This window comes from Haliotis asinina, chromosome 6, assembly GCF_037392515.1.
Source record: "Haliotis asinina isolate JCU_RB_2024 chromosome 6, JCU_Hal_asi_v2, whole genome shotgun sequence".
NCBI classification, from domain to species: Eukaryota; Metazoa; Mollusca; class Gastropoda; order Lepetellida; family Haliotidae; genus Haliotis; species Haliotis asinina.
This window is the reverse complement of record NC_090285.1, coordinates 68,521,129-68,544,651: the sequence shown is the minus strand read 5'-3', so window position 1 is coordinate 68,544,651 and position 23,523 is coordinate 68,521,129. Positions and strand designations below refer to the sequence as shown.

Genomic DNA, 23,523 nt, shown 5'->3' with positions numbered 1-23,523 from the left:
CTGAATGTAAGTCTGGTGTTTCTACAAGACCAAAGAATGGTTGGATAACAAAGTGTTTAAGACATTCATTTGATTCCCCACATGAGTACAGTGGATGAGCCCATTCCTGGTGTTCTCCACCTTGATATTTCTGGAATATTGCTAAAGGCAGCATCAAATCTAACTCATTCACTCACTATAATTGGCTTGGATTTAATTGATTTCATACCTAAAAACTGACAAAAATAGACACAGTATGAAAAATATAAGTTTATTCTAAAAGGATCACAAACCATAAATGGTTTCACATGTAACAGAAGTAAATATATGTGGAAATGTGTATACATATAATTTTTTAGAAAAAGGCATGCCAACAACATAACAAACAAGTGCTTATACCCTTGGCAAAAGGAAAATGTCATCATATATCTTAAGAAATCTCAAGAAACACAACCAACATTATAAACAACACAGATTGCTTAAAAAAACACAAAAATATCAGAAGATGAAGGCTGAAAATTAAAACATGGAATCTATTCATTACTCAACTATCTGTAAAAAGGCAAATTGGATTTGACAAAAAGGAACAAACCATATCCAACCATTGCTTTATGGAAAGCACCGGAGGTATATAATCGGCATAAGAATATAAACATGTTTAATCTCAGTATTTAAGGTATTCTGGAACTGTATACAAAATTATTCTGACTATACATAGCTTAGATATGATGTCAGGAATAATATACATACAAATGGGAAAACTAATGCAAGTATTTGGCTGTAACACAGTATTGCTCCAAGCAGAAACATGTATTATTGTCACGGAAACAGTGTATAAGTATCACAATGTAAGCCAGCACTGAGGCACAGAATTGGTACAAAAAAAGCATGTATTATCTCCATGACAGTAATTACATAGCAAATATGTCGTTGATCAGTAAAGATGATAAAACTGATATGCATACAACACAACCATGATAAACATGTATATTCCACATGAAGTTGGTGTATCTGCTAATACAATATACGCCACTGGAAACTGGCACCAAGAATGAATATGACTGTGTGGCATTCACATATGGCATATATGATGTCATTGAGAAAGGGCATATTGTCTTAAAACCACCATTGTGTCAAATCCTCATGTTCAAATCTCTTGTCAAAACTGCAGTCCGGGCAGTTAAGCTTCTTTGGGATTCCCTCCTTCTTGCTGCTACCCCTTCCCCGAGTGGGCACTCGTTTAAACATTTTGTCCTTCCCGTATTTGGCCATCATTTCACTGATGTCGATATCTTCAGTGTAGAGAAACTCCACATGGAACCTGTTGACAGATGTCATCGTGAATGTCTTCCCCAAGATATAATCATCTCTTGTGGTGAAGAATGGGTTAGACTGCAAGTCCAGTTCAGGGAGTCTCTCCTCACAGAATGTGTCTTCAACTGACCCCCTCTTTGTGAGGACAGCTGTCACATAATGTGTTTGTTTGTGACAGTAGAAGTCCGAGAAAAACATCCTTGTGTCAGATGTGAACAGCTCCTCCACTGGAATGAAAAAACGTCTATTGCCAAAGTAGGAGAAGTTGGGTATTTTCTTTCTGTGTTTGGATCCACTGAAGAAGAGGCCACAGATTTCGTTGTTGATCGGACAATATGGGTCACCATTGTTGTCCTTAATGTATTTCTCCATCACACCATTTCTGTTGGACATGATGTCATCAAAGTAGCTTTCAGATTTGTTGCGGTAGAACTTCTTAACATTGTACTTGCTTGGATTTTGTTGGTTCTTGGAACAAAAGATTTCTGCTTTGTACAGAAGCCTCTGGAGATCTTCCTTTGTATTGCCTGAAAACAAAACAAACTGTTAAAATACTATCAGAAGTCAGTTGGTCAAAACTGTGAGAAACATTCTGATTTACTTGGCCATATTAATACCCCAAATGAGAGAATGATGCTACATACCAGTGTCCACGAATTTCTATAGGTGTTATGGAAAGGGAACATTAAGAATATATGATACATATGTGCATACTAAGTACATATTCAGGTATAGAGTGCAATCAGAATAGCATAACACACAATGAAATCTGACCCCTGTACACCCTTCAAGGAAACTCTCCAGGGCCCTGTTTCACAAAGGTCTTATAGCACTACGACTGTCGTAAGTCTATCTTACAGTATAGGAGGTATGAATGCTACAAGAAAACTTACGAGATCTTGGGTTTACAAGAGCTTTGTGAAACAGGGCCCTGATCCTATCTGTATCCCTGTTTTTGTACTCCATGGGAAACTTATGTATTTAACCGTGTCAGAGGCACAGACCATTTCCTGCATAGCATTGACTAAAATACTGCTGAGAGTGACATTTTTAAATCACTTGCTTTATATTCACTGCTGAAAGCTGAGCCAACTTACATGTCTTAATAGTCATGATGTCTGACGCACAACGTGGTGTGTACACTCCACCCACAACTCGCCCATGCCTAGTAGAGATCACCCTGGAACCTTTCAGTCCCATGACCTTGACTCTGTAGATGTTCCTGGATTGACGGACGGGCAAGAGTGGGATGCCAGCACTGATCGGTTGGGATGACAGCACAACATACTCCTTCTGACTTCTCTCACAGAACACAACACACAGACCTGCCTCACTGTCTGATGGTCCAGTAGGTTTAAGGCTGTAGGTCAATGGTGGCTTGTGCTCCACCTCCATCTCAAGGTCATCCTGAAATTTTAATATATTTTTTAACAAAATGAAAGGTTTTCAATTTCATAAGGCAAGTTTAATGAGTTTATGTCCTGATAAGATATTTATCTGCAGTAATAAAATATAACCTACTTCAAATATTGTTTCCTCGTCAGATAGTACTAAATGACTGAAAAAAAAAATCATGTCAGTTGGATTCATACTTTACTTCATGTAAGAGTCAGAACACAGATATCCAATTAAGACTGAATAATACATGCCTCTGTCTCAGAAGATAAAACTATGCCCAATGTTACTAACTGCAAGGAAATGTCAGATTCAGTGTTGCTTAGCAACAATACAAGCAAGAAGCTTCATTCACCTGAGAATCTCCCAACACGTGTGTCATGTGATCAGGTAAAGAGAACAGCATCCCACATCTCAAGTACACCTCTGTGAAACAAAGGCAACACTTCAAAGTTTCATTCATACAAAAGAATTATGACAGGTATTTTGAACTTAAATATTTGCATTTGAATATTTACAACAATCAAAACCACAATTAGTCATAGTTCATGTTTTCATATCAACTTTGCTGTCAGGTATATTCAGTAAAACCTTGAAAGTCTTGACCCTGTTAAACATGGTAAATATGTTGGGATGGTACTTATGTTTGCAAAGGAAGACATAGAGGATACTAAAAGACCTTCCATGTAATACCGTTTTCATTAAACGAGTTAATGATTTGGCATCAAACGAGTGAAAGTGAGTTTGATACTAAATCTTTAACGAGTTTAATAAAAATGGTATTTCAGATCACAGTGCCTCGGGATGCACGTGAAGTATCATTTTCATGACATAAACACTAAAACCTTGTCCCACCATTACTTTAGTTACTGCGTCTTGACAACATGTTTAACGGTTTTTTTATCCAATACAAAATCTGGTACCTTTTTGGTAGGGTAATGTTTCTTTTGTAGTTCAGTATATATTTGGTGTGATGCCAATTATACCATCACAAAATGGTCACCTGAAACAGCAATGTTCTCATACCTTGTGTCAGGGTAGCTGGAGATATGACAATTTTGTGACTTGTTTCCACGGCATATGACGTTGCAAGCGGGTATCTGCTGCTGCTCTGTCCAGTGTCAATCTTCAGGCCAAACACCTGAACTGTGTCCTGTGCCAGGACAAACTGTTCCAAGTCATTACCAGCCTTCAGGAACAACAGGTTTTCGAGTGACCCCTGTTTGTTGTTGACAACCACCATCATGTGGGATATACCTAGCTCACACTTTATGTGTAGTCTCACTACTGGTTCAGTGCATCCAGACAGTTTGAATGAGAGCCATGAGCATGTTGAATTCTGAGAAAAGTATAAAGCAAACAATCATATTTACTTTATTAAATATTTTTAAAGTGAGGTTTGGATAGTTAACAGAATCAATAGATTCTTTGCTTGACTTATGATTTTAAGCAACAAATATGAAATAATGATAATACAGTCTTTGATCAGATACTATATTAGACATTTATTTACATTTCTATAAAGAAAGTCAAAAGAATGATTACTATGATCTGATTGCATACATATTCTTACACCAGGTAATATATAAAGGGAATATATAAACGCTTTATAAATCAATATGTGGAGGTAAGTACGCATATAATAAAACAATGATACACCAGGAAAGGTAGATGCCTATCTCAGACCCTTAATTGCCTGTTTACATGATTGCCTGTCTGCAAGTGAACATGTTCTTGATTAGCTCAATTACGATCTTTATGTATGAAACTCAATGTGTCAAAAACATTGCAATCACAATGAACAATATCCTCACCATGCTTATACGATGATGCACATCCATCTTGTTCAGTTGTAATGAGTGACACAAGACCCTCATAGCTTGTATATATACTACAGTCATGCCTGTTGATAAGCAGTGTTTTTAGTGTGTGAAACTGTTGGGTATTCCATCAGGGGATTCCCCAATAGAAGCTTCTGGTCTGACCAACTGTTCGGTCCAGTCCATGCTGCTGCTGCTGCTGCTGACAGAGGTATCACCTGTATGTGGATGTGTTGCAGATTTACATATATGTAAAATTCCCTGCGTATTTCAGGCATTTTTATTCAAATGTCGAATATCACCTTCATGTCTAAATCTGCAATCAAATACTCAGAGACTGGCTTGTCGCTGACGGTTATCAGCAGGTCAATTTGACCTGGCAAACCCCACCTATTTATAGATCAAGGTCACAGGAGCTCAAAGGTTTTTGGAATGCGCATAATAAGGCTTGCACAATTTGACTGGCATTGCATAGGATACAAATATAGGTGTTATAACTGCTGTGTATATTTAGAAATTATGATACAAATATAATACATATGATACTACATTGTGCAGAATTACAAGCCTGACACTGAGAAGTAAGAATATAGGCCATTTTGTATGCTCTGCGACCATTCTCAGGTGCTGTTGTAGCTCACTATATACGCAAGTTTTGTTTCCAGTTTAAATAATAAGTTTTCTGTTCCAGAGAGTTTGTTTGGTTTTAGAGGATATTGTTGCAGTTTCGGAAGTTTACTTTCCAAATTTGGTGATTTTTGTTCTGTTTTGGTGTATATAAGTTTAGTTTTGATGATCTGTTTGCTGTTTGTATGGTAGGCCTGATCACAGCTTGTTGGCTTCATGACTGAGGAAGGGAGTCATGACTTAGTTGATCACCTGACCACAGATATGTTACTGATAAACAGAAACTGTGGAAGGGAAACCTGAAGGATCAGTGGCACCTGGCTGTATAAATTATCACGTCTCTTCCACTTTTGATAGAAACAAGAAAAAATATTTTTCTGTAAGAAAGCCAACATTTATTTCTCAGGCATTTGTTTATAAAATATAACACACCAATCCACAGCCACATGTCAACATTTCATCACATTACACATATCTAGCGACTTATGATACCTTACAGTTACACAGCTTGTCACATTCATCCTGTTTCATGATATCACCTTCTTCCACTGTCATTTGTATGCTTCAACTCATCAGTTCTCGCAAATTTTAGAGAAAATAATGTTACTACACATATAAACCAAGGTTAGATGGGTGTGATGGCATGTAATACATAAGGGGGTGTCCCGTGATATGGCTGGTATAGAGTACAAGGTGGGTGTTATGAAGTACAAGGGTGGCTGGTATGGAGCATAAGGGTGGATTGGTGGGTGGGTAGTAGTTCATGGGTGGGTGGTATGCAGTACAGGGGTGGATGAGTGGATGGTATGTTGTACAAGGTCTGATGGGTGGGTGGTGTGAAGTATAAGGGTGGATGAGTGGGTGGTATGTTGTACAAGGGTTGATGGGTGTGTGGATGGGTGGTATGTAGTATAAGAGTGGATGAGTTGGGGTATGTTGTACAAGGGCTGATGGTTGGTGGTATGCAGTATAAGGGTAGATGAGTGGGTGGTATGTTGTATAGGAGCTGATGGGTGGGTGTTATTCAGAATAAGGGTTGGTGGTATGCAGTATAAAGGTGGATGAGTGGGTGGTATGTTGTACAGGGGCTGATGGGTGGGTGGTATTCAGTATAAGGGTTGGTGGTATGCAGTGTGAGGGTGGATGAGTGGGTGGTATGTTGTACAAGGGTTGATGGGTGGGTGGTATGCAGTGTGAGGGTGGATGAGTGGGTCATATGTTGTACAAGGGCTGATGGGTTGGTGGTATGCAGTATGAGGGTAGATGAGTGTGTGGTATGTTGTATAGGGGTTCATGGGTGGTGGTATTCAGTATAAGGGTTGGTGGTATGCAGTGTAAGGGTGAATGAGTAGAGGGTATGTTGTACATGAGTTGATGGGTGGGTGGTATGCAGTATAAGGGTGGATGAGTGGGTATAATGTTGTACAGAGGCTAATGGGTGGGTGGTATGTAGTATAAGGGTTGGTGGTATGCAGTGTAAGGATGGATGAGTGGTTGGTATGTTGTACAAGGGCTGATGGTGGGTGGTATGTAGGATATGGGTGGGTGGTATGCAGTATAAGGGTGGATGAGTATTCAGTATAAGGGTGGGTGGTATGCAGTAAAAGGGTTTGATGAGTTTATGGTGTACAAGGGTTGATAGATGGGTGGTATGCAGTATAAGGGTGGATGAGTATTCAGTATAAGGGTGGGTGATATGCAGTAAAAGGGTTTGATGAGTTTGTGGTGTACAAGGGTTGATAGGTGGGTGGTATTCAGTATAAGGGTTGGTGGTATGCAGTAAAAGGGTGGTTGAATGGGTGGTATGTTGTGCAAGGCTTGGTGGGTGGGTGGTATTCAGTATAAGGGTGGGTGGTATGCAGTATAAGGGTGGATGAGTGGGTGGTATGTTGTACTAGGGTTGATGGGTGGGTGCTATGCAATGTAAGGGTGGATTGGTGGGTGTTATGTTGTACAAGGGCTGATGGGTGAGTGGTATGCAGTATAAGGGTGGGTGAGTGAGTGGCATGTTGAACACAGGCAGTACAAGGGTGGGATATATACAGTACATGGATGGTGGGTTGGAGGGATTGGTGTTATGTGGTAAATGGATGGGTAAGTGAGTGGTAGAGATCCTTGTCTCTTGATGACCATCCACCACCATAGCCTAAAATGAATGTTCTCATTAGATAAAGTGTATCAATAGTCTTGACATTTTTCATAATGGATAACAATAGAATTCCCTTTGTCAATACCGACAGGTGAGTCATCTCTATCACGTCAGTTCAAGCACATTATCTCAGCCCCAACACAGCACATATTATTAGTAACTCAAACTGAAGGGGTTTTTTCTGCTAATGGCCAGCAGTTCACATTCCCTTCTCCAGAATAAACTGTGACTCTGTGAGGTGTGTATAGAGTACTGTCACCAGATCCATTGTTAGAAGGTCTGTTAAGTGTCACAGACCACGTTTACCATGAGTGAAACAAACCAGCTTTGGTAAGCTAAAAAACATGTAGGGGAACCTGACCTTTCAATTTGGATAGGAATTATAAGCAATGTTTCGAAGACAGACGCCTAATGAAGTCGCCACCATTTATTTTTTTTTTTATCACCCCCTCATAACAAAACACATGAGATAATTGAGCCCTGCACTATAACCCCATACACAATTTTGACATTCATCCTGCATCACACACTTGTTACTGTTTGTAGATGTTTGCTTGAAAATGAAAATTGCACACCAACAAATTTCACATACCCGGTAATACACCAATCATCTGTCAAGAGTGATTACTATACAAACAACTGTGGTCATAAGGAAGTGCAAGTGGTGATGTCTCTCAAAACATTCATTATTATCACATCAGAATTATTTGACTCCGATCAATCTCCCAATTTTTTTCAGTCTTAAACCAAAAAAGAAGTTCCCCTAGTTTTGTTGACGATTATAGTTCAGCTAGGATGGGAACTTGTGAACTCGCTATCCTCAGAGTCCCCTTTTAAATGTCATCCTTTCCATATTGCCTTCTCAAAGCTCCTCTAATATTACTGTGTACATTGCTGCTATTGCCACCTGTGTGTGTTTTCTCCTATTCATGACTCTATCACACAGCATCGTTGAGCACCATCTAGTGGCAACTAGGTGCTATACAACAATTCACCTCAATTATATTTTTATAATGGACCTTCGATTCAATTCTTCATAGAAGTAAAAACTACAGATTGCTTTTAACACTCAAGAGTTAAATTTGTTTAGCATCATCATCTTGATGATGTCTACTAACAACAGTTCTGACTGGATGATTAGTGTTGGATGTTTTGTGAATGATTTTGCTAGGTTGTGAAGAGACATGTTTTTTGTGGTGGTCCTCTATGATCATGTTAAGAAGGGTTATGTCCCTTGGACCGCCAGGTGCCTTTTGAGGTTACACAACACCAAATGTTTTCCCATAGACTTCTATAGTAACCTTATATTTTTTTTAAAAATATCCAGGCTATCAACAGCCATTCCATGTACACATGGGCACAGTCTGGCCTCTCAGCTACAATAAAACACAAGTTGTGGCCAACTTGTCCGGCACATTTGCCAAGCACAGGAAGCGGAACACATCAACCCCCAGCTCTGCACCGAATGTCAGCTACTTCAAAATATATGTACACACATAAGCATAACCCATGGTGATAAAAATGACAGCACTAAATACTTAAAATTGTGGTCAGTTTTAATAACAGGGTGGATGTGCTTTTAAAACACATACACATCTTACACTATTTCATCCAATCACAGCTGTCACAGGCCTCTGTCCGTTTGAGTTGTTTCCATACGGTCCTCGCTCGGGCAGCATGTGATATTGATATAGTGTAGTGGAACCTGTAGAAAAAATGATCTGCATCTGCACTAGGCCAATCTGTGATTTATGTACTGTATATACATGTAACTTCTCAGAAAAAAAATAAAACTGCATGAAACCTCAATATTTTTTTCTGTCCAACATATCTATTATGGCAAAAGAATAAAGAGATTTGCTGCACTGATAGAGGTGTAAGAGTTACATCATGTTTACTTCATCAAAGCTTTGCGAAAATGCATTTCTGCTTTCATAGAGAAAGTTTTCAAATCATGTATATACCATGGGAGTTTACTCCTATTTCACAAAAGAAGGGGGTCATGGGTTGATTCCATACATGACTGGGGCTGCCTAGATCATATCAACCCAGAATATATTTTGAACGACCAAAATCATGGAATACAGGCCAGAAATTGGAGAGATTTCACATTAAGCAGCTTTAGCATCTTGACATATGTAAGGCTGGTTGATGAAGTTTGTCAGAAAGTATTAAGTGAGGAGATGCATAATGCCTAGCTGTCTGGAACACTGATCAGAGTACCCTGCCGCCTGTTCGTCGATCAAGGCAAATGACCCCTTAAACAGATGAAATCACTTTTAGACCACAGCATGATAGGAACTTATGCTTGAATCTATTGATTCATCAAGCTAAGACTCTAAAAAACTTCCAGGAAATCAAAACTATTTACTGTGTATTGTTTTCAGGTTGTTAGACTTGACAGTTTCATGTATAAGCCAGTTTAGAGGGTACAAAGTGAAAATATCCTCATAATTTCAAAAATCTATTGGTTAACCTGCCCAAAACTGAATATTTCTATTCACAGTTAACAGTATTTGACAGTATCAGCTAAAAACAGTGTTTCTCTGCAATAATTTATGGGTTACTGGGTGACAAGAAGACATATTGTATATGGGTAAACAAGGGAGATAATTTAAGACATCACACACTCTCAAGTCAATAAAATTTGTGGTCAGACCCACTCTGCAAGGGTCAGTTGTTATTATTTACATCTAATCAACTTCTTGGGTTCATGTACAGCCCTTAATTCATGTCTGGCAAAAAGAAATAGTGCACAGTGAGGCATTAAGAGTGCATGGTCAGAAACTTCTAATGGATAACGATGACCTAGTGGTGGAAGTTACCAGTCAGACATTGTGGTGTTTTAACTGGACTGGGGAACTTAAATGTACTGTATGTACCTACATATCCAAGTACTGCGACTGCTACAAGGTGGTAAGACATATCGAAGAAAAGGGCGTGTGCTTGATTAGACGCAGTCAACAACAGACTTCAGACCGGCTTGTCGAAATACCACATTGGATGTGAAGGCTTCTGTTTCTGCTGTATGTGTGCATACACACCTCCCCATTCATCAACAGGCATTCTGCAAGCTGAAAATAATGTTGCTATTATATTAAATGTCAAATCATAAAATCCAAAACAGCAATGAGACAGTTGTAGATAAAACAAAAAATAATTTTGAAAGTCATATGTGTTAAAAAGGGGGATTGTTTTAAAAAGGAAAGAAAATTAAGTTGATTCACATGCAAAAGGGGCCAGACAGAAAGAATTGACCATATGCTTCAATGTTTACATTTAAAACAAGGGTTTGTGACATGTTCTGCTGTGCAGTGAACATATTTCATGATTTTCTTATCATTTAACTTTAATTTGACCCTCAGGGGATTACCTCAGACACTCACATTGTTATAATAGTGTTGATTTTGGCTTACTTTGTTGTCAAATTCATCAGTTCCAACAAATTTAGAAGCAGGTAACCATTAATCAAGGGTTGAACTCACCATAGGGGTCTATTACCACTGTTGGTCCTCAAAACGAAGCAACGTTCATATTCACAACACTACAACAATCTATTCCACTCAAAATAGCCCCATCTCTACTCCCATTACCTTTAAATTTGCCTCCACATTAATACTGACTTGTTTCCATGGTGAAATAAACACAGGAAAGCATGTAAAGTATGAATTACTGAAATGTGCTGGAACCCTACAGGTTACACAACACCAAATGTTTTCCCATAGACTTCTATAGTAACCTTATATTTTTTTAAAAAATATCCAGGCTATCAACAGCCATTCCATGTACACATAGGCACAGTCTGGCCTCTCAGCTACAATAAAACACAAGTTGTGGCCAACTTGTCCGGCACATTTGCCAAGCACAGGAAGTGGAACACATCAACCCCCAGCTCTGCACCGAATGTCAGCTACTTCAAAATATATGTACACACATAAGCATAACCCATGGTGATAAAAATGACAGCACTAAATACTTAAAATTGTGGTCAGTTTTAATAACAGGGTGGATGTGCTTTTAAAACACATACACATCTTACACTATTTCATCCAATCACAGCTGTCACAGGCCTCTGTCCGTTTGAGTTGTTTCCATACGGTCCTCGCTCGGGCAGCATGTGATATTGATATAGTGTAGTGGAACCTTGAGAATGACAACGAAAAACAACGGAGGAACACATGGTGACTTTTTGACTGTGAATGTGAGTGAAGTAAACATAAATAAGCACCTCATCGTGTCAGCATGTCAGTAGTGTATTTCTTATGTATCCACCGCAAAAATAAACCCTAATTCGCAGCCTCATTTCTGAATTCATCATGTTCTCTCACGAATAATTAGATCAAAGTCAACCAATCATGTTTAGTGGTAATTGAAAATCAAAACCAAGGTGTCAGATTCAATTCTTCAATGAATCAAACTGTATTGTTGCAGCCATATAAACATATCATTAGTATTTTTATTACCATTCAGCCATCAACTAGCTAAATTTATTGCCTGAAACTAAAATGATCATACTTCTCACCACAACTGCCAGTCTTCCAATAATTGAAATAAACACCAGAAGAAAAAAAGGTATGTTTTTATTGAGACATTAGTAGAGACAGTATGCACACTAGAGACAGTCAGTGATGAAACCTTCACATAACCAGATACAAACAGACAAACTGTGGATTGGTTTGCCTAAAGAGGAAGTAAATGAGCAATCACTGCTTTGTTATTTACCATGATGGGATGTCCAGCTTTGAGAAAGGGTGACTTTAAAGAGTACCAATTATACTAATCAAAGTTTGTTTTTCTACTCCCCCAAAAATAAAAGGACACATTATTTTTCAGATGACAGTTTAAATGAAAAATTGTGTTCTTCAACTTTTGAGTAATATATATATATATATATATAATCCGGACTCCTGATCTGGACACAACCCTGCACAGTAAGTTGTACTGTCTGAGAGAACCACGTCACCTGTTTACATCAAGCTCTGACATCAGGTTAAAGTGGTTGAAACAAAACAAAGTTTGCCATCAAATCTGTACATATATCCTTTTTGCAGGTAGCCCAAACAACTGTTGGCGATTGTTTTAGGCACATGGTGTCAAAAGCAGCTCTTTTAAGTACCATAGCACTCAGCTTTCTGCATAAGTCTGGTTCATGTCATATATGACAGTTGCAACTCCACAAAATTTATCATCAGTGTAATGCATCACAAATGCGACAAAACAATTGACTAGTCAGCCTTTAGTCTGCACTTTGGTCCTCAGACATCATACTGTGTCCTGCTGGACAGTGTAGTACAAAAATCACAGCACTGAGAACTGTTGAAGTGTAATGGCTATCAATGTTAGTAGCCCCTGACACACTGACTAAGACGAACTGTGAAGATCTGCACCTCAACCTAATACAACAGTGTCAGTAAAAGCATTCCTCATGCAGCTGACAAGACATGGAGTATGTGACTGACTCATGACTGACTGCAACAGTCTGTTGGGGTTTGAACTAACAACAACACAGCCAGCCACTACTATCACATAACTACACAATAACTTATCCATAACAAGAACATACACCCTGACTCTTAGTGAATACATCTGCCACTATGTGACCAACTTAACAAATCATTAACAAAAGGAGTAACAAAACACACTGACCCTGCCCACCAGGGGTTTGACACGAATAGCTGCAACATTGCTGATGTGACGTAAGCAATGTTAACTCGCTCACATCCAGCATGTGTCAAGTGGCAAATCTGTAATTTCCGTCACAAAGCCAGGAAACCACATGACAGACCATACTTTCTTACAAGGAACCACAGTACCAAGGAGGTAGCTGTTAACATGGAAGTGTTTATTTGATCAATGTTCACTCACTACTGCATAAGTGTTGCATTAAGATAAATGATTTTCAGTTATCGAAGTATCCCTGATGCTTTTTATGGCAATTTGTTATCTAAAGAAATGATTGAGAATTCTCTAGAAAAACTTTGTCTGTTTGGAGACACACAAATCCTTGACACATTTTAACCAAACACTCAACTTTTATATGAGAAGCCAAGAACCACACAAAATTACTTCCATTATGTTCATCACAATATTTACATGTGAAAATACACAAATGTAGTCGACATTTGTTTTCAAAGAGCCAAATTTCATAAGGAGAAACTACTTCTTAGGCTTAAGAGATCATTTCTAACAATGCTCAGTTAAATGAAAAAATGTTCACATGTCTAGGTTCTCTCGAGACCACAAACAACAGAAGCTTCAGTTTCTCATAAATATGTTCAATATTATCTTCCCTGCTGCATGTGATTTTAGCCTGAAAATCTAAACTAACAAACGATGAGTAAAGCTATGTTCAATATTATCTTCTCTGCTGCTTGTGATTTTAGCTTGAAAATCTAAACTAACAAATGATTAGTAGAGCAGTAAAGCTTCACACAGTTTTCACTACAAATCACAGCCTTTTATTGATATCAAATCCATTTCTGTGGCCTAGTCTAGCAAAGCATAAATAAGGTCCAATCACAGTGGCCTCAAAATGTACAACTGCACGTGATCTACATCCAATGCACATAAATACACAAAAGAAAACGATACTCTGAGATCATACAACAATACCTTTCATGGTATCAGCTTCAAGTTGTTGTCCATACTGAATTATGTCCGCTAGTATTATTCACGCATATCAGTGAATGGAAATGGATCTGATACTGAATTGCATCAGGTATAAATATAGATTTGTTTCCATGAGTTCCGAGAAGCACAACTGCAAGTTTCTCTAATGTTTCTCCATGAAGAACACACACACTGCCAGTAATTACAAGCATCATTTTCTCCAGTAATACATGAAAAGGAAAGTAGCAATAGTTGTCTATGGTTTCTGAATGAGTGAGTTTGGTCACACTTAGTGCCATATTGCAGCAATAGAATGACAGCAGGGAACGCACCTCCAACATTGCACTATGCTTGGTGAACCCATTGCCCAAACACACGTTATACAGAACACTCACCATGCTCACTGTCATGGCCTCGTGCATACAGAAGACATGCTGTAACTACCCTATGAATACAGATCACATACAAAGATAGGCACCTGTTCACACAGAGGACACATCAAGAGTGCCCTCTGTACATAAAAATGACATATCAATACAAGCACTAGTATGTACAAAGACCACTCTGAGACTGCCATCTGTATGTACAAAGAACACTTTGAGACTGTCATCTGTACACACAAAGGATACACTCAGATAGAGATGACAGCCTCTACGATTTGCTTATGAAATTCTATGAAATTTGAAGAGAATTCTTTAAAATTCAGATGTACAGGTACAGACAAATATTTTTATTGTAGTCAATTAAACACTTTTTTGCCAAAATGTGATGATGGAAAGAAATGTTAAGTGATAATATGGAGATATGTGAAATTAAAGCTTTACACTCACTCTTAGATTAGTTTCATTTTATCTTTCTCAGAATCTATCATGATTTTATGTATTTAGATGACTACTAATTTTATGGTCAAACTACTAATTTTGATTTTTGAAAGTACTACTTGCATCATATTGGTACTGGCATCTCTGACTTATATGAGAGTAATCCTGCAGCCTGCTTTCACTCCCTGGGATCTACTTCCTGAACAGCAACATTCGCTCTGCACAGGTCTTCCCTGCCAACATGGCGTACTCCTTCACTTCCCCCTCATCATTAGCGTTGGGTTTCAGGAAACTGTACACCTCGTACGGCATGGCCTCCGAATCATAGAGAACCAGTACACGGTCCAGGTCAATGTTGCCATTGTCGTCTTCTGCAACACAAACAGCAAATGAACCTCTTCTCAGACCCTCATCTACACGTGGTCTCCAGGATTTGGCTGTGTTCAGTGTGTCTGTTTACTGGATTGGATAATGGTTCCATGTGTGCAGAAACACTTATACAAATCTTGATCTGCAATCTCCATGATTTATCACTACAAGGAGGGTGAGGAGGTAGCCTTGTGGTTAAGGCATTCATTTGTCATGCGGAACACCCAGATTTGATTTCTCACATGGGTGCAATGCTTAATGCTGTGATATTGCACGAACATTGCGAAATGATGTAAATGGCGTAAAACTAGACTCACTCACCACTACCACAATGTTAAATACACCGAAATCTACACCCATATCCCTCCTAAATCTACACCCATATCTCTCCTAAGTCTACATCCATATCTCTCCAAAGTCTACACCCATATCTCTGGATCAAATAGCAGGTTGAGACAACTGAAGACAACATAAAACACTCAGATACAATGCAGAGCGTAAGTACAAAATGAGCCACTCCCAACAAGTGACAGCATTATATCACTAATGTGAATTTTCACTGGTTACTGTACAATTCTGCTGCCAGGTAAGAATGGTCAGACAACTAAAATCATTATAATCAATCACAGGTGCCTCACTTTTCCCTCGATCACAGGATGTCAATCTCAGTGGCACTTCATAATATCAATCTGAACTCCCTGGGGATGATACAGTTCTTTCAACCCATCCTTACAAGGTACCCATTCGCAGCTGAGTGGACTGGGACACATAGTCACAGTACTTTGTCCAGGTGCACTGCACATTGCTGTACATGCAACTCGCTGTTTACACATATTCATGTGGCCACCATCTGGTCTTTTCCTAATGGATTCGTGGGTTCTCTTAAGTGCACAGTGTTGTGTATTGTACACTAGGGGTTGTGACAGTGAAAGAGTCAGTTAATGACTTCAAGATTTATACACCCATTCACAGGTGTATGTGATCCCACCACCTCAAGCTTACTGGATCTCTAGTCTGGCCTCAGACAGTTTGCCCAGATCAACCCACTAGATCTCACATTACTCACCTACGCCATCCTCTTCTAGTCTGGCATAGCGACTGGCGTCCAGCTTGGGCCGACACTTGTCAATGGGGACCCAGGTGTAGACCTCTGGACAAGCCAGGTAGGAAGGAAAGTACTGACCCTGAAAGAATTGCATCATGTCTGTACAGTCAGTCAGTCAGTCTGGGACAACAGTAGGTTAGTGAAAATGATCTCTGACAATCACAAATGTAAGTCAGATGTAACGGAAGGGAATGACTATGCTTTGACCTTACATCATTAGCTCTTCTTGAGAAAGGCCTGGGTTAGGTAATCAGACAGATATGATGTGGGAAGTAGATGTCTGCTGTCACCTGATTGGTTGGCTGGTTGGCTGGTTGGTTTGTTGTTAAATGCCATGGTTGGTTTGTTGTCACACTAAAAATATTCAAGCTCTATGCCCATGTTTTTCATAAATAATTGGGTCTGGGCCAGACAATCCAGTGATGAACCGTATCAGCATCTATCTACAAATCTGGTATATGATGACATGTATCAACAAAGTCAGACCATGACCATCCAGTTCTGTTAGTTGCTCCTTGAAACAAGCATGGCTTGCTGAAGATCAATATGGATCTTCACAGGAGTGAGTGAGTGAGTGAGTTGGGTATTACAGCACTTTTAGCAACATTCCACCAATATAATGGAGGGAGAAACCACAAATGGGCTTCACACATTGTACCCATGTGGGGAATCAAACCCGGGTCTTCAGTGTGACAAGCGAACACTTTAACCACTCGGCTTCTCCACCACCCCCAGGCATCTGATATTTATGAAATAAAGCTAGTACCAGTGTAAAAGCACACTCACTACAATCTGTTAGTTCCACTGATACAAAACAGACTTGGGGCATTTACTACATCTGAAATGTCTGGCTGTTTTGATATTTTCTTGTCAGAGATAAAATGTTCTTATTGATCACTGGTGATAATTGTTTTCCACTACAAATAATTATTAATCCTTGATTATACATACTTCAAATGAGAACTTCAATATGAGAGAGATGCTTCAAACAACATTTCTGTCATATCAAGGTGTCATATCAAGGTGTCAAGATCGATGTCAAGCAGGTGATAAACATTTACTACATTGATGAATCCAGTCATAGGTTTCTGCCACACCCAAGGGAGGCAAGTGCCCCCATGCCCACAATGCAAAATGAATGACAAAGAAATGAGCCTGTGTGTCGTGTCATGAAATGTGTTACCTTGTATCTCATCTTGGGACAGGAGTGTATGTAGTAGCCCATATAGTAGAACCTCAGTTCCGGTGTCCTCTGCTGCAGTTTCCGCACAAACGCTATCTCCCTGATGCAAAAGATGTACCAAGTTGGACATTACAAACAATGACAATGAATCTGTTACATACAATGAAACATGTACATAATAATAATATATTTATATATAACATTGAAGCACTTATATTGAGCGATGAGCTGACTTTATCCTATGCACATGACCAGGGACATATCCTGGATCACCAAACTGGCCACTAGCCACTCCTGACAATCAAATTGTTAAATCACTTTCTGTCATTGAATGTTTGGCTTTTTAACACCTCAATATGTTATTATTTCCCAGTTACATCAACACTACAATGAATGTAATACTACCCAGTGATCAATACACTAGTCACTGCAGCCCTACCTTAGAGCTGAGTAGGTGCCCAGGGACATGAAGCTGTACTCCGGATCATAGTAGAGGTAGACTGATGATATGCAGTGAGGAAGGATGTCGATGACGCCGACAGCGATGATCTTACCATCAAGGATGTAATGTTGATGGAAAGATCCGTACCCATGTGAAGGACCTCCATCTCTGCTCATTGGCTGCAAGTATATGAGTTGCAAAGATTGTCAGTGTGTACCAGTATGTCTTATGGCAGTTGTTACTGTAAGTAATGTGTGTTCACTACATCAATAACAAGTGCATGAAGTATGTGTCTATTATAACAACAATATATCTATGCAATGTGAGTCTATTCGACTACTGTGTTTGAAAAGACACCTCACAAAAATTAGAACAAAAATGAATTAACTGAAAGCAGGGAATACACATCAGCTACATAAAACTAATCAGAAGCTATGTTAGCTGTGATGTCAGCGTCATCCCGGGAGTTCACTCACTGGCAGCAAGATCAACAATAATTAATAATAATGGCAAAGCATGCATAAAAGCTTGGCAAGGAAAGGAATGATTTGTAACATGGTTTGATCTCCTACCTCCAATGGAGAGTTTGCCAAGAATTCCGTGAAGTTTTGTTTACTACAGTCACTTTCGCCTTCTTTGTGAACAGACATCTGGTATTTCTTAAACACTTGGTGAGATTCAGTAAAACTTGTTCTGTAGTCATTTGAGTGGGGGTTTACAAGTATGAGTCGGGTCTACAAAGAGAAAGAAGATGACATGAAATTTACCTGTAATGGAGAATCCACTAAAAAGCGTGTATACTGTTTCTGATTGGGTTTTCCAGGTGGGTCTTTGTGAATAGTCATTTGGTAATTGCTATAAACAGTGTGGGCAGCTTTGAAAGACGACACAAACTCTTCACTTTTGGGTGATGATCGCACAAGACGGATCTGAAAGAGGACAGATGAGTCACTTGGTCCACCTTGATACAAAGTGGTTTATCCCATGTGGTATTTCTCAGTTCTCTAATCTCATAAATACCAATATACCATGGTGATATGTGATATTGTAGCTCTGTGTTTTGGTCATATACAAACACTGAAACAAATGACCAGTTAAATTACTTTCATGAGCTAGAGAATGTTTGTGCAATGGAGAGAATAACAGCAGAGATGAAGATGGTGATATCACTTCCTGAATGTTGAGGTGAATGGTTCCTGGGTATAGGATAGTGAGTTGACACATTGGATATTCAGGTATGACAACAACCTGGCCTGCAAAGGGATTATATAGCATGGGAGTTTTTGAACATGTTAGGGCTTAGATCACTTGTCCAAAAGTGCCAAGAAATATTTTCAGCAGCTTTATACGGTTGTGTAGAGATACATGGGCTTATACACAGTACAGCAAAAACTGTCTGGTTACTGCTTGGGTTTAAGAGTATTTTATTTTAATGTTGGGAAGCCAATTACGACAAGCATGGGTTGCTGAAGACCGGAAACACAGAAATGGTACTAGCAGACCAAGGATCATAATTGGGAATTCAAACCCACGGCCAGCAGACCTCCTCTCATCACCTGGATGGTAATGTTTAGAGCAATGGGACAGCTAAGCTTAAGTTAAGCAATATTACGGCAGTCTCTTTCAGCATGTTCAGGTATCAACTGTTGTATGTTATTACGATCATTAAGCTCATCTGTTACAATTATATGATGACTGTAATAGATAATGTCACTTGTACCCTGGTCTAACTATCAGTATACACAGATCTGGCTTGCACAGACATCAAATGAGGAAACAAGACAAGTAATTTCTGCCATAATCATGTTTTCTGTTCAGCATGTCAAGGCTATACTCAGATAAATATTTGAAATATTTTCAAATTAGAACCTTGTGCTTTTGGCAAATAATTCAGAAAGGAAGAGTGTGACTCAGAGTTGTCTCCACCTACTTGAAGTTTGTGAGCCACATTGGGGGCCTGTTCTGGTTCATTGAGGTAATCCTCTAAGCTCTTCATTTCAGAGTCCATGCGTTGTAGCTTCTGGAATATGCAAAACAACACATACAACATTTGTTTTAAAAGGAAGCCAGCATGTTCTGATCCAAAAGCAATCTGAGTTTTGTAGTCCTTTCAAGGAACAACTTTCATATCTTCAAACAGTTTGACAAATGCCCTAGACATTTACCATACAGATGAAACCTGCATCATGAAAGGTGGAGGTACAAGGTACACCATAATATCTTCTGAAGTGCATGTTCAGGGTACAAAGAGTTTTGATCTGTGTCTCTTTGGCCCCACCGTGATTTTTTCTGTGAACAGGAAGCACATTAACTGATTACATGATGCCCTGATAGTTACAGGATGAAAGTTTTGCCCCTCACCTTGCTTTGTACAGCTGCTGCAGCAGCCTCTGCATCCATTCCCTTGTCTGTCAGCTTCTGCAGTTTCCGCTCCCTGCGTATATCCTTGGCTTTTCTGCTCGGCGGTAAACTTGGGTCTGCTCCTGAACCTGCATAACCACTTTTATTCATGATTCTATATGGGTATATCATCGTCTATCGTGATATTGAGGTCACAGAAAATCTGTCATGTCAATGCTGCGTGAACACAAATTCATGATCATGAAAGGAATACCTTACAGCAGCTTTCATGAAAAGTGGGATTAGCAATATTTCAGCAATATCATGACAGGGACACAGGAAATGGATCTCATACACTGTACCCATGTGGGGAATCAAGCCCGGGTCTTAGGCATGACAAGCAAACAGTTAAACAGGCTACATCACCACCCCTTCATGAAAAGATATCAAACATATTTTACAAAATAAGAAACACCATACTACACGGAACTGATCTTTTACCGATTATTCAAGATTGGTCTACATTTGTTAGACTTCCATACAGACTTGGTAAGGCTACTGCTCAAACATGTTCTCCATCATGGTACTCGGCACCTACAGTGATCAAGGAAAGATAATGAAGACATAAAACCCTCTGGCACTGCCAAGTTTTGTCCACTACTTCTTGTACGGTCAGGTATGAAACTAACAAAAGATTGTAATAGGGAACCAGGTTCAGTAAATTAGCTGTCCCAGCAAATCTGCTTTGGCTACTTTCACTGCCTGATAACCTAAATTATACTAAGAACCAGCAGTTTCTTCTGACCTGTTCGGATATTTAATACATATGTTCAGTATGTTTTGCCTTGCTCTGTGTACTAATATAAATTCTTCTTTCCAGAGAAAAAAAAATGCTTCAAACATAAGTCTCTTGAATCAGTGGCTAAAGTCACAAACTGTGCCATAACATGAATATAGCAGTTGCCAGTCTGCCCCAAACAGAACTGAACCTGGACATTTCACTGAAAGCTACAAGGCATGATAACCCTGCTGTACATTTCACCAAGTGGCAAGTGGATACTAGATGAAATAATGATTACTGTGTACTGTCACAGCTTGATTAGTACCTGGCTGAGGTTGATGGGGTTGTCTAACTTCTGTATCCATTGCCTTTTCTTTGCTGTTAGCTTGTCTGCTTGTGCTTGCTTCTGATGAACCTTTATCAGTGACATCTCCCTTTGAATTGATCTGTGAACTTGAACCTTCCAACTCTGTTTTGAGCTTCACACCATCAGCTTTAAGTTTTAAGTCACTGGGTAATATATTTTCTAATCGTTCAAGATTTTCACCACCATGTGTATCAGATGGTTCACTGTCTATTTTGTCACTCTTATCACTTTTCTTTATTCCATGAATAAGAAACTTGTTCACACGTTTTATAACCTTTTTATGGGATTTGCTCATTTTAAAACTAGGAGCATCTTGTTTGATTGTGTAGTGTGGACAGCATGTCACCTTCATGGTGGGCTTGTAGCAGTACTTGCCACTCCTGACATGAAACAAAATGATTAAAACATATTATTTGCATTCTTTTTCATCAATATTACATTGTTTTGTACAACATTTCTAAGGATCAGATGAAACTTGTAAAAGTTACCAGGATATATCTCGGTGAAATATCACTCGGTAAACACTTTTTTATCTTAGAAGTCTGATAACTTTGTCAGCACTTGTGCACATGCTTCTTGAACAGTTGGCTGTCTTTGTCTGCACTCCTCCCTTGTCAAAAATAGTGAACTATATCAGTACTTTAACGATAGTTTATTAGTCTGATGTTTTGATAAAGATCAGCCTTTCATTGAGCATTGGATGTTAATTAGTTTTCAAGCTACATTGCAATTCATTAGTTCTTTTTTGAGTCAAATGACTGTAGAAGTGACTGGGTTAAGGTAAACATAAAAATATGTCATGTAGCATCATTTTTTAATGCTCCTCAAAACCAACTGATCTTGCAAGTCAAGATGAAATTCTATATTTACCGCCTCCAGCCTCTGTTGATGAGGTCTTCATAGTCTTGTACTGTCATGGAATGAGCCCACATACCTACAAAACAAAGTTCATGCTAGTTTGTGCTGTGGTAGCATTACGCTGATATATGTTCAAGTTTGTTCAGCATTACCCATTTGTAACAGTGGAACATTTTGAACCAACATTTTAGTATTACCAAAGTTGAGATATCATTTTCCAAATAATCATCCTCATAGAGCAACTGGGTATGTTTTACTTTATAGTTGTATTGAAAGAACAAGTTTTCAGGTGAGGAAACACCAGCATCTTGTTTTTAAGAAGACAGCAACGCCAGGATTAAATATGATGCAGATCCTGTTGACAATTTTAAAATGTTGGCAAATGGGTATCAACTGGAGCAAAATAGTGCTGATGTTCAAGAAATAGTGAACTATACCAATATTTTAATGATAGTTCTTGACTGGCTGACACTCCAAACTGTTTTGCGAGTGGGCTGCGTTTGTTTACACTTGAGATGCAATTCCTTCAAATTTGCGTAATTCCTTCAGTTACTTAGGGGGGCCACATGATTTGGTTGTTATTTGTTTCGAAATGGATCCCATGGGCTGTATGACGTCACTGTCGTCGCGAAATGAGTAACATTGCAGTGTGTAGCATTTACTTCCGCGTCGCGTGCAAATTGCGTTTGTTTGTGACAACAAAAACATAGAGAACATGCTGACCCACTTAAAACAGAATGACGAGCTAACTGTCATGGTGCATAATAGCATGCGTTATGGTGTATGTATAATTAGCGCATCACTCGCACAAAATCGTATTGAATAATTCAGTGGAATATCACAATGTTTTCCTTGACAACATACTCTAGAATTCACACTTTTAAACTCTTGAGATTAGAGTGTATAATGTTTCCGAGAAATCTTGCAATAATTTTCAATTCACCATGGGAATAGTTAGTATCCGAGGATCCGCAGTAACCACAACGATAACGTTCGTGGTCACCGAGGTACTCGACAATGCTTCTTGCCGACGCCATGACAGTCTTGCTGGAAATTGTTAAATTCGAAACATCGTGGAAGAAGAATAAATAAAAATAACAATCTGTACCCATTCAGCATAATTTGTACCTCAGGATACCACAACCCATGTTTTTGTTAAAGTATTTATTTGTTTACGATGTTTGGGATGAATGTTGGGATAAAATAACGCCAACAGAAAAGCAACTTTTTCGCATCGTGCTTTCTTTTTCGATAGACCTTTATTCTGCGGTTCTGTTGCGTGCGTAAGACAGTTCAGAATATTTACAACGATTATGTCATAATACACATAGATAACGTAACTAATGAAGAATGTTCTGTTCATG

The 23,523-nt window shown here is 38.9% G+C and overlaps 2 protein-coding genes across 4 annotated transcripts; both read right to left on the bottom strand.

Moving 5' to 3' along the window:
- Nucleotides 1–236: 236 nt before the first annotated feature.
- LOC137288110 (uncharacterized) lies at nucleotides 237–4,674 on the bottom strand. Its single transcript, XM_067820505.1, has 5 exons — nucleotides 4,503–4,674; nucleotides 3,715–4,027; nucleotides 3,044–3,114; nucleotides 2,391–2,700; nucleotides 237–1,820 (listed from the first exon to the last, which is right to left on the bottom strand). Exons 1-5 carry the CDS (start codon nucleotides 4,587–4,589, stop codon nucleotides 1,096–1,098), a joined length of 1,506 nt encoding a protein of 501 aa, XP_067676606.1. The 5' UTR covers nucleotides 4,590–4,674; the 3' UTR covers nucleotides 237–1,095.
- A 7,174-nt stretch (nucleotides 4,675–11,848) lies between these two features.
- LOC137288107 (arginyl-tRNA--protein transferase 1-like) lies at nucleotides 11,849–23,209 on the bottom strand. Of its 3 annotated transcripts, none has more exons than XM_067820502.1 (10): nucleotides 23,103–23,209; nucleotides 22,172–22,235; nucleotides 21,260–21,681; nucleotides 20,175–20,302; nucleotides 19,744–19,833; nucleotides 18,386–18,547; nucleotides 17,811–17,992; nucleotides 17,372–17,471; nucleotides 16,150–16,267; nucleotides 11,849–15,085 (listed from the first exon to the last, which is right to left on the bottom strand). In XM_067820502.1, exons 1-10 carry the CDS (start codon nucleotides 23,194–23,196, stop codon nucleotides 14,907–14,909), a joined length of 1,539 nt encoding a protein of 512 aa, XP_067676603.1. In that variant the 5' UTR covers nucleotides 23,197–23,209; the 3' UTR covers nucleotides 11,849–14,906. The 3 variants fall into 3 exon arrangements, with proteins under 3 accessions (XP_067676603.1, XP_067676604.1, XP_067676605.1); XM_067820503.1 differs by lacking the exon at nucleotides 18,386–18,547 and adding an exon at nucleotides 18,581–18,742 and having other exon boundaries at nucleotides 23,103–23,205; XM_067820504.1 differs by having other exon boundaries at nucleotides 20,175–20,296; nucleotides 23,103–23,197.
- Nucleotides 23,210–23,523: the final 314 nt, after the last annotated feature.

What these genes read in the sequence shown, in the direction of transcription:
- LOC137288110 (XM_067820505.1), bottom strand. Translation starts at nt 4,589, where the DNA reads ATGACTGTAGTATATATACAAGCTATGAGGGTCTTGTGTCACTCATTA. An exon ending in TCCAGCTACCCTGACACAAG is followed by an intron (nt 3,115 to 3,714) that starts GTATGAGAACAT and finishes TTTGTTTCACAG; the next exon opens with AGGTGTACTTGAGATGTGGG. An exon ending in ACGTGTTGGGAGATTCTCAG is followed by an intron (nt 2,701 to 3,043) that starts GTGAATGAAGCT and finishes TTAAAATTTCAG; the next exon opens with GATGACCTTGAGATGGAGGT.
- LOC137288107 (XM_067820502.1), bottom strand. Translation starts at nt 23,196, where the DNA reads ATGGCGTCGGCAAGAAGCATTGTCGAGTACCTCGGTGACCACGAACGT. An exon ending in GGATACTAACTATTCCCATG is followed by an intron (nt 22,236 to 23,102) that starts GTGAATTGAAAA and finishes TTTGTTTTGTAG; the next exon opens with GTATGTGGGCTCATTCCATG. An exon ending in TGGCAAACTCTCCATTGGAG is followed by an intron (nt 17,993 to 18,385) that starts GTAGGAGATCAA and finishes ATATACTTGCAG; the next exon opens with CCAATGAGCAGAGATGGAGG.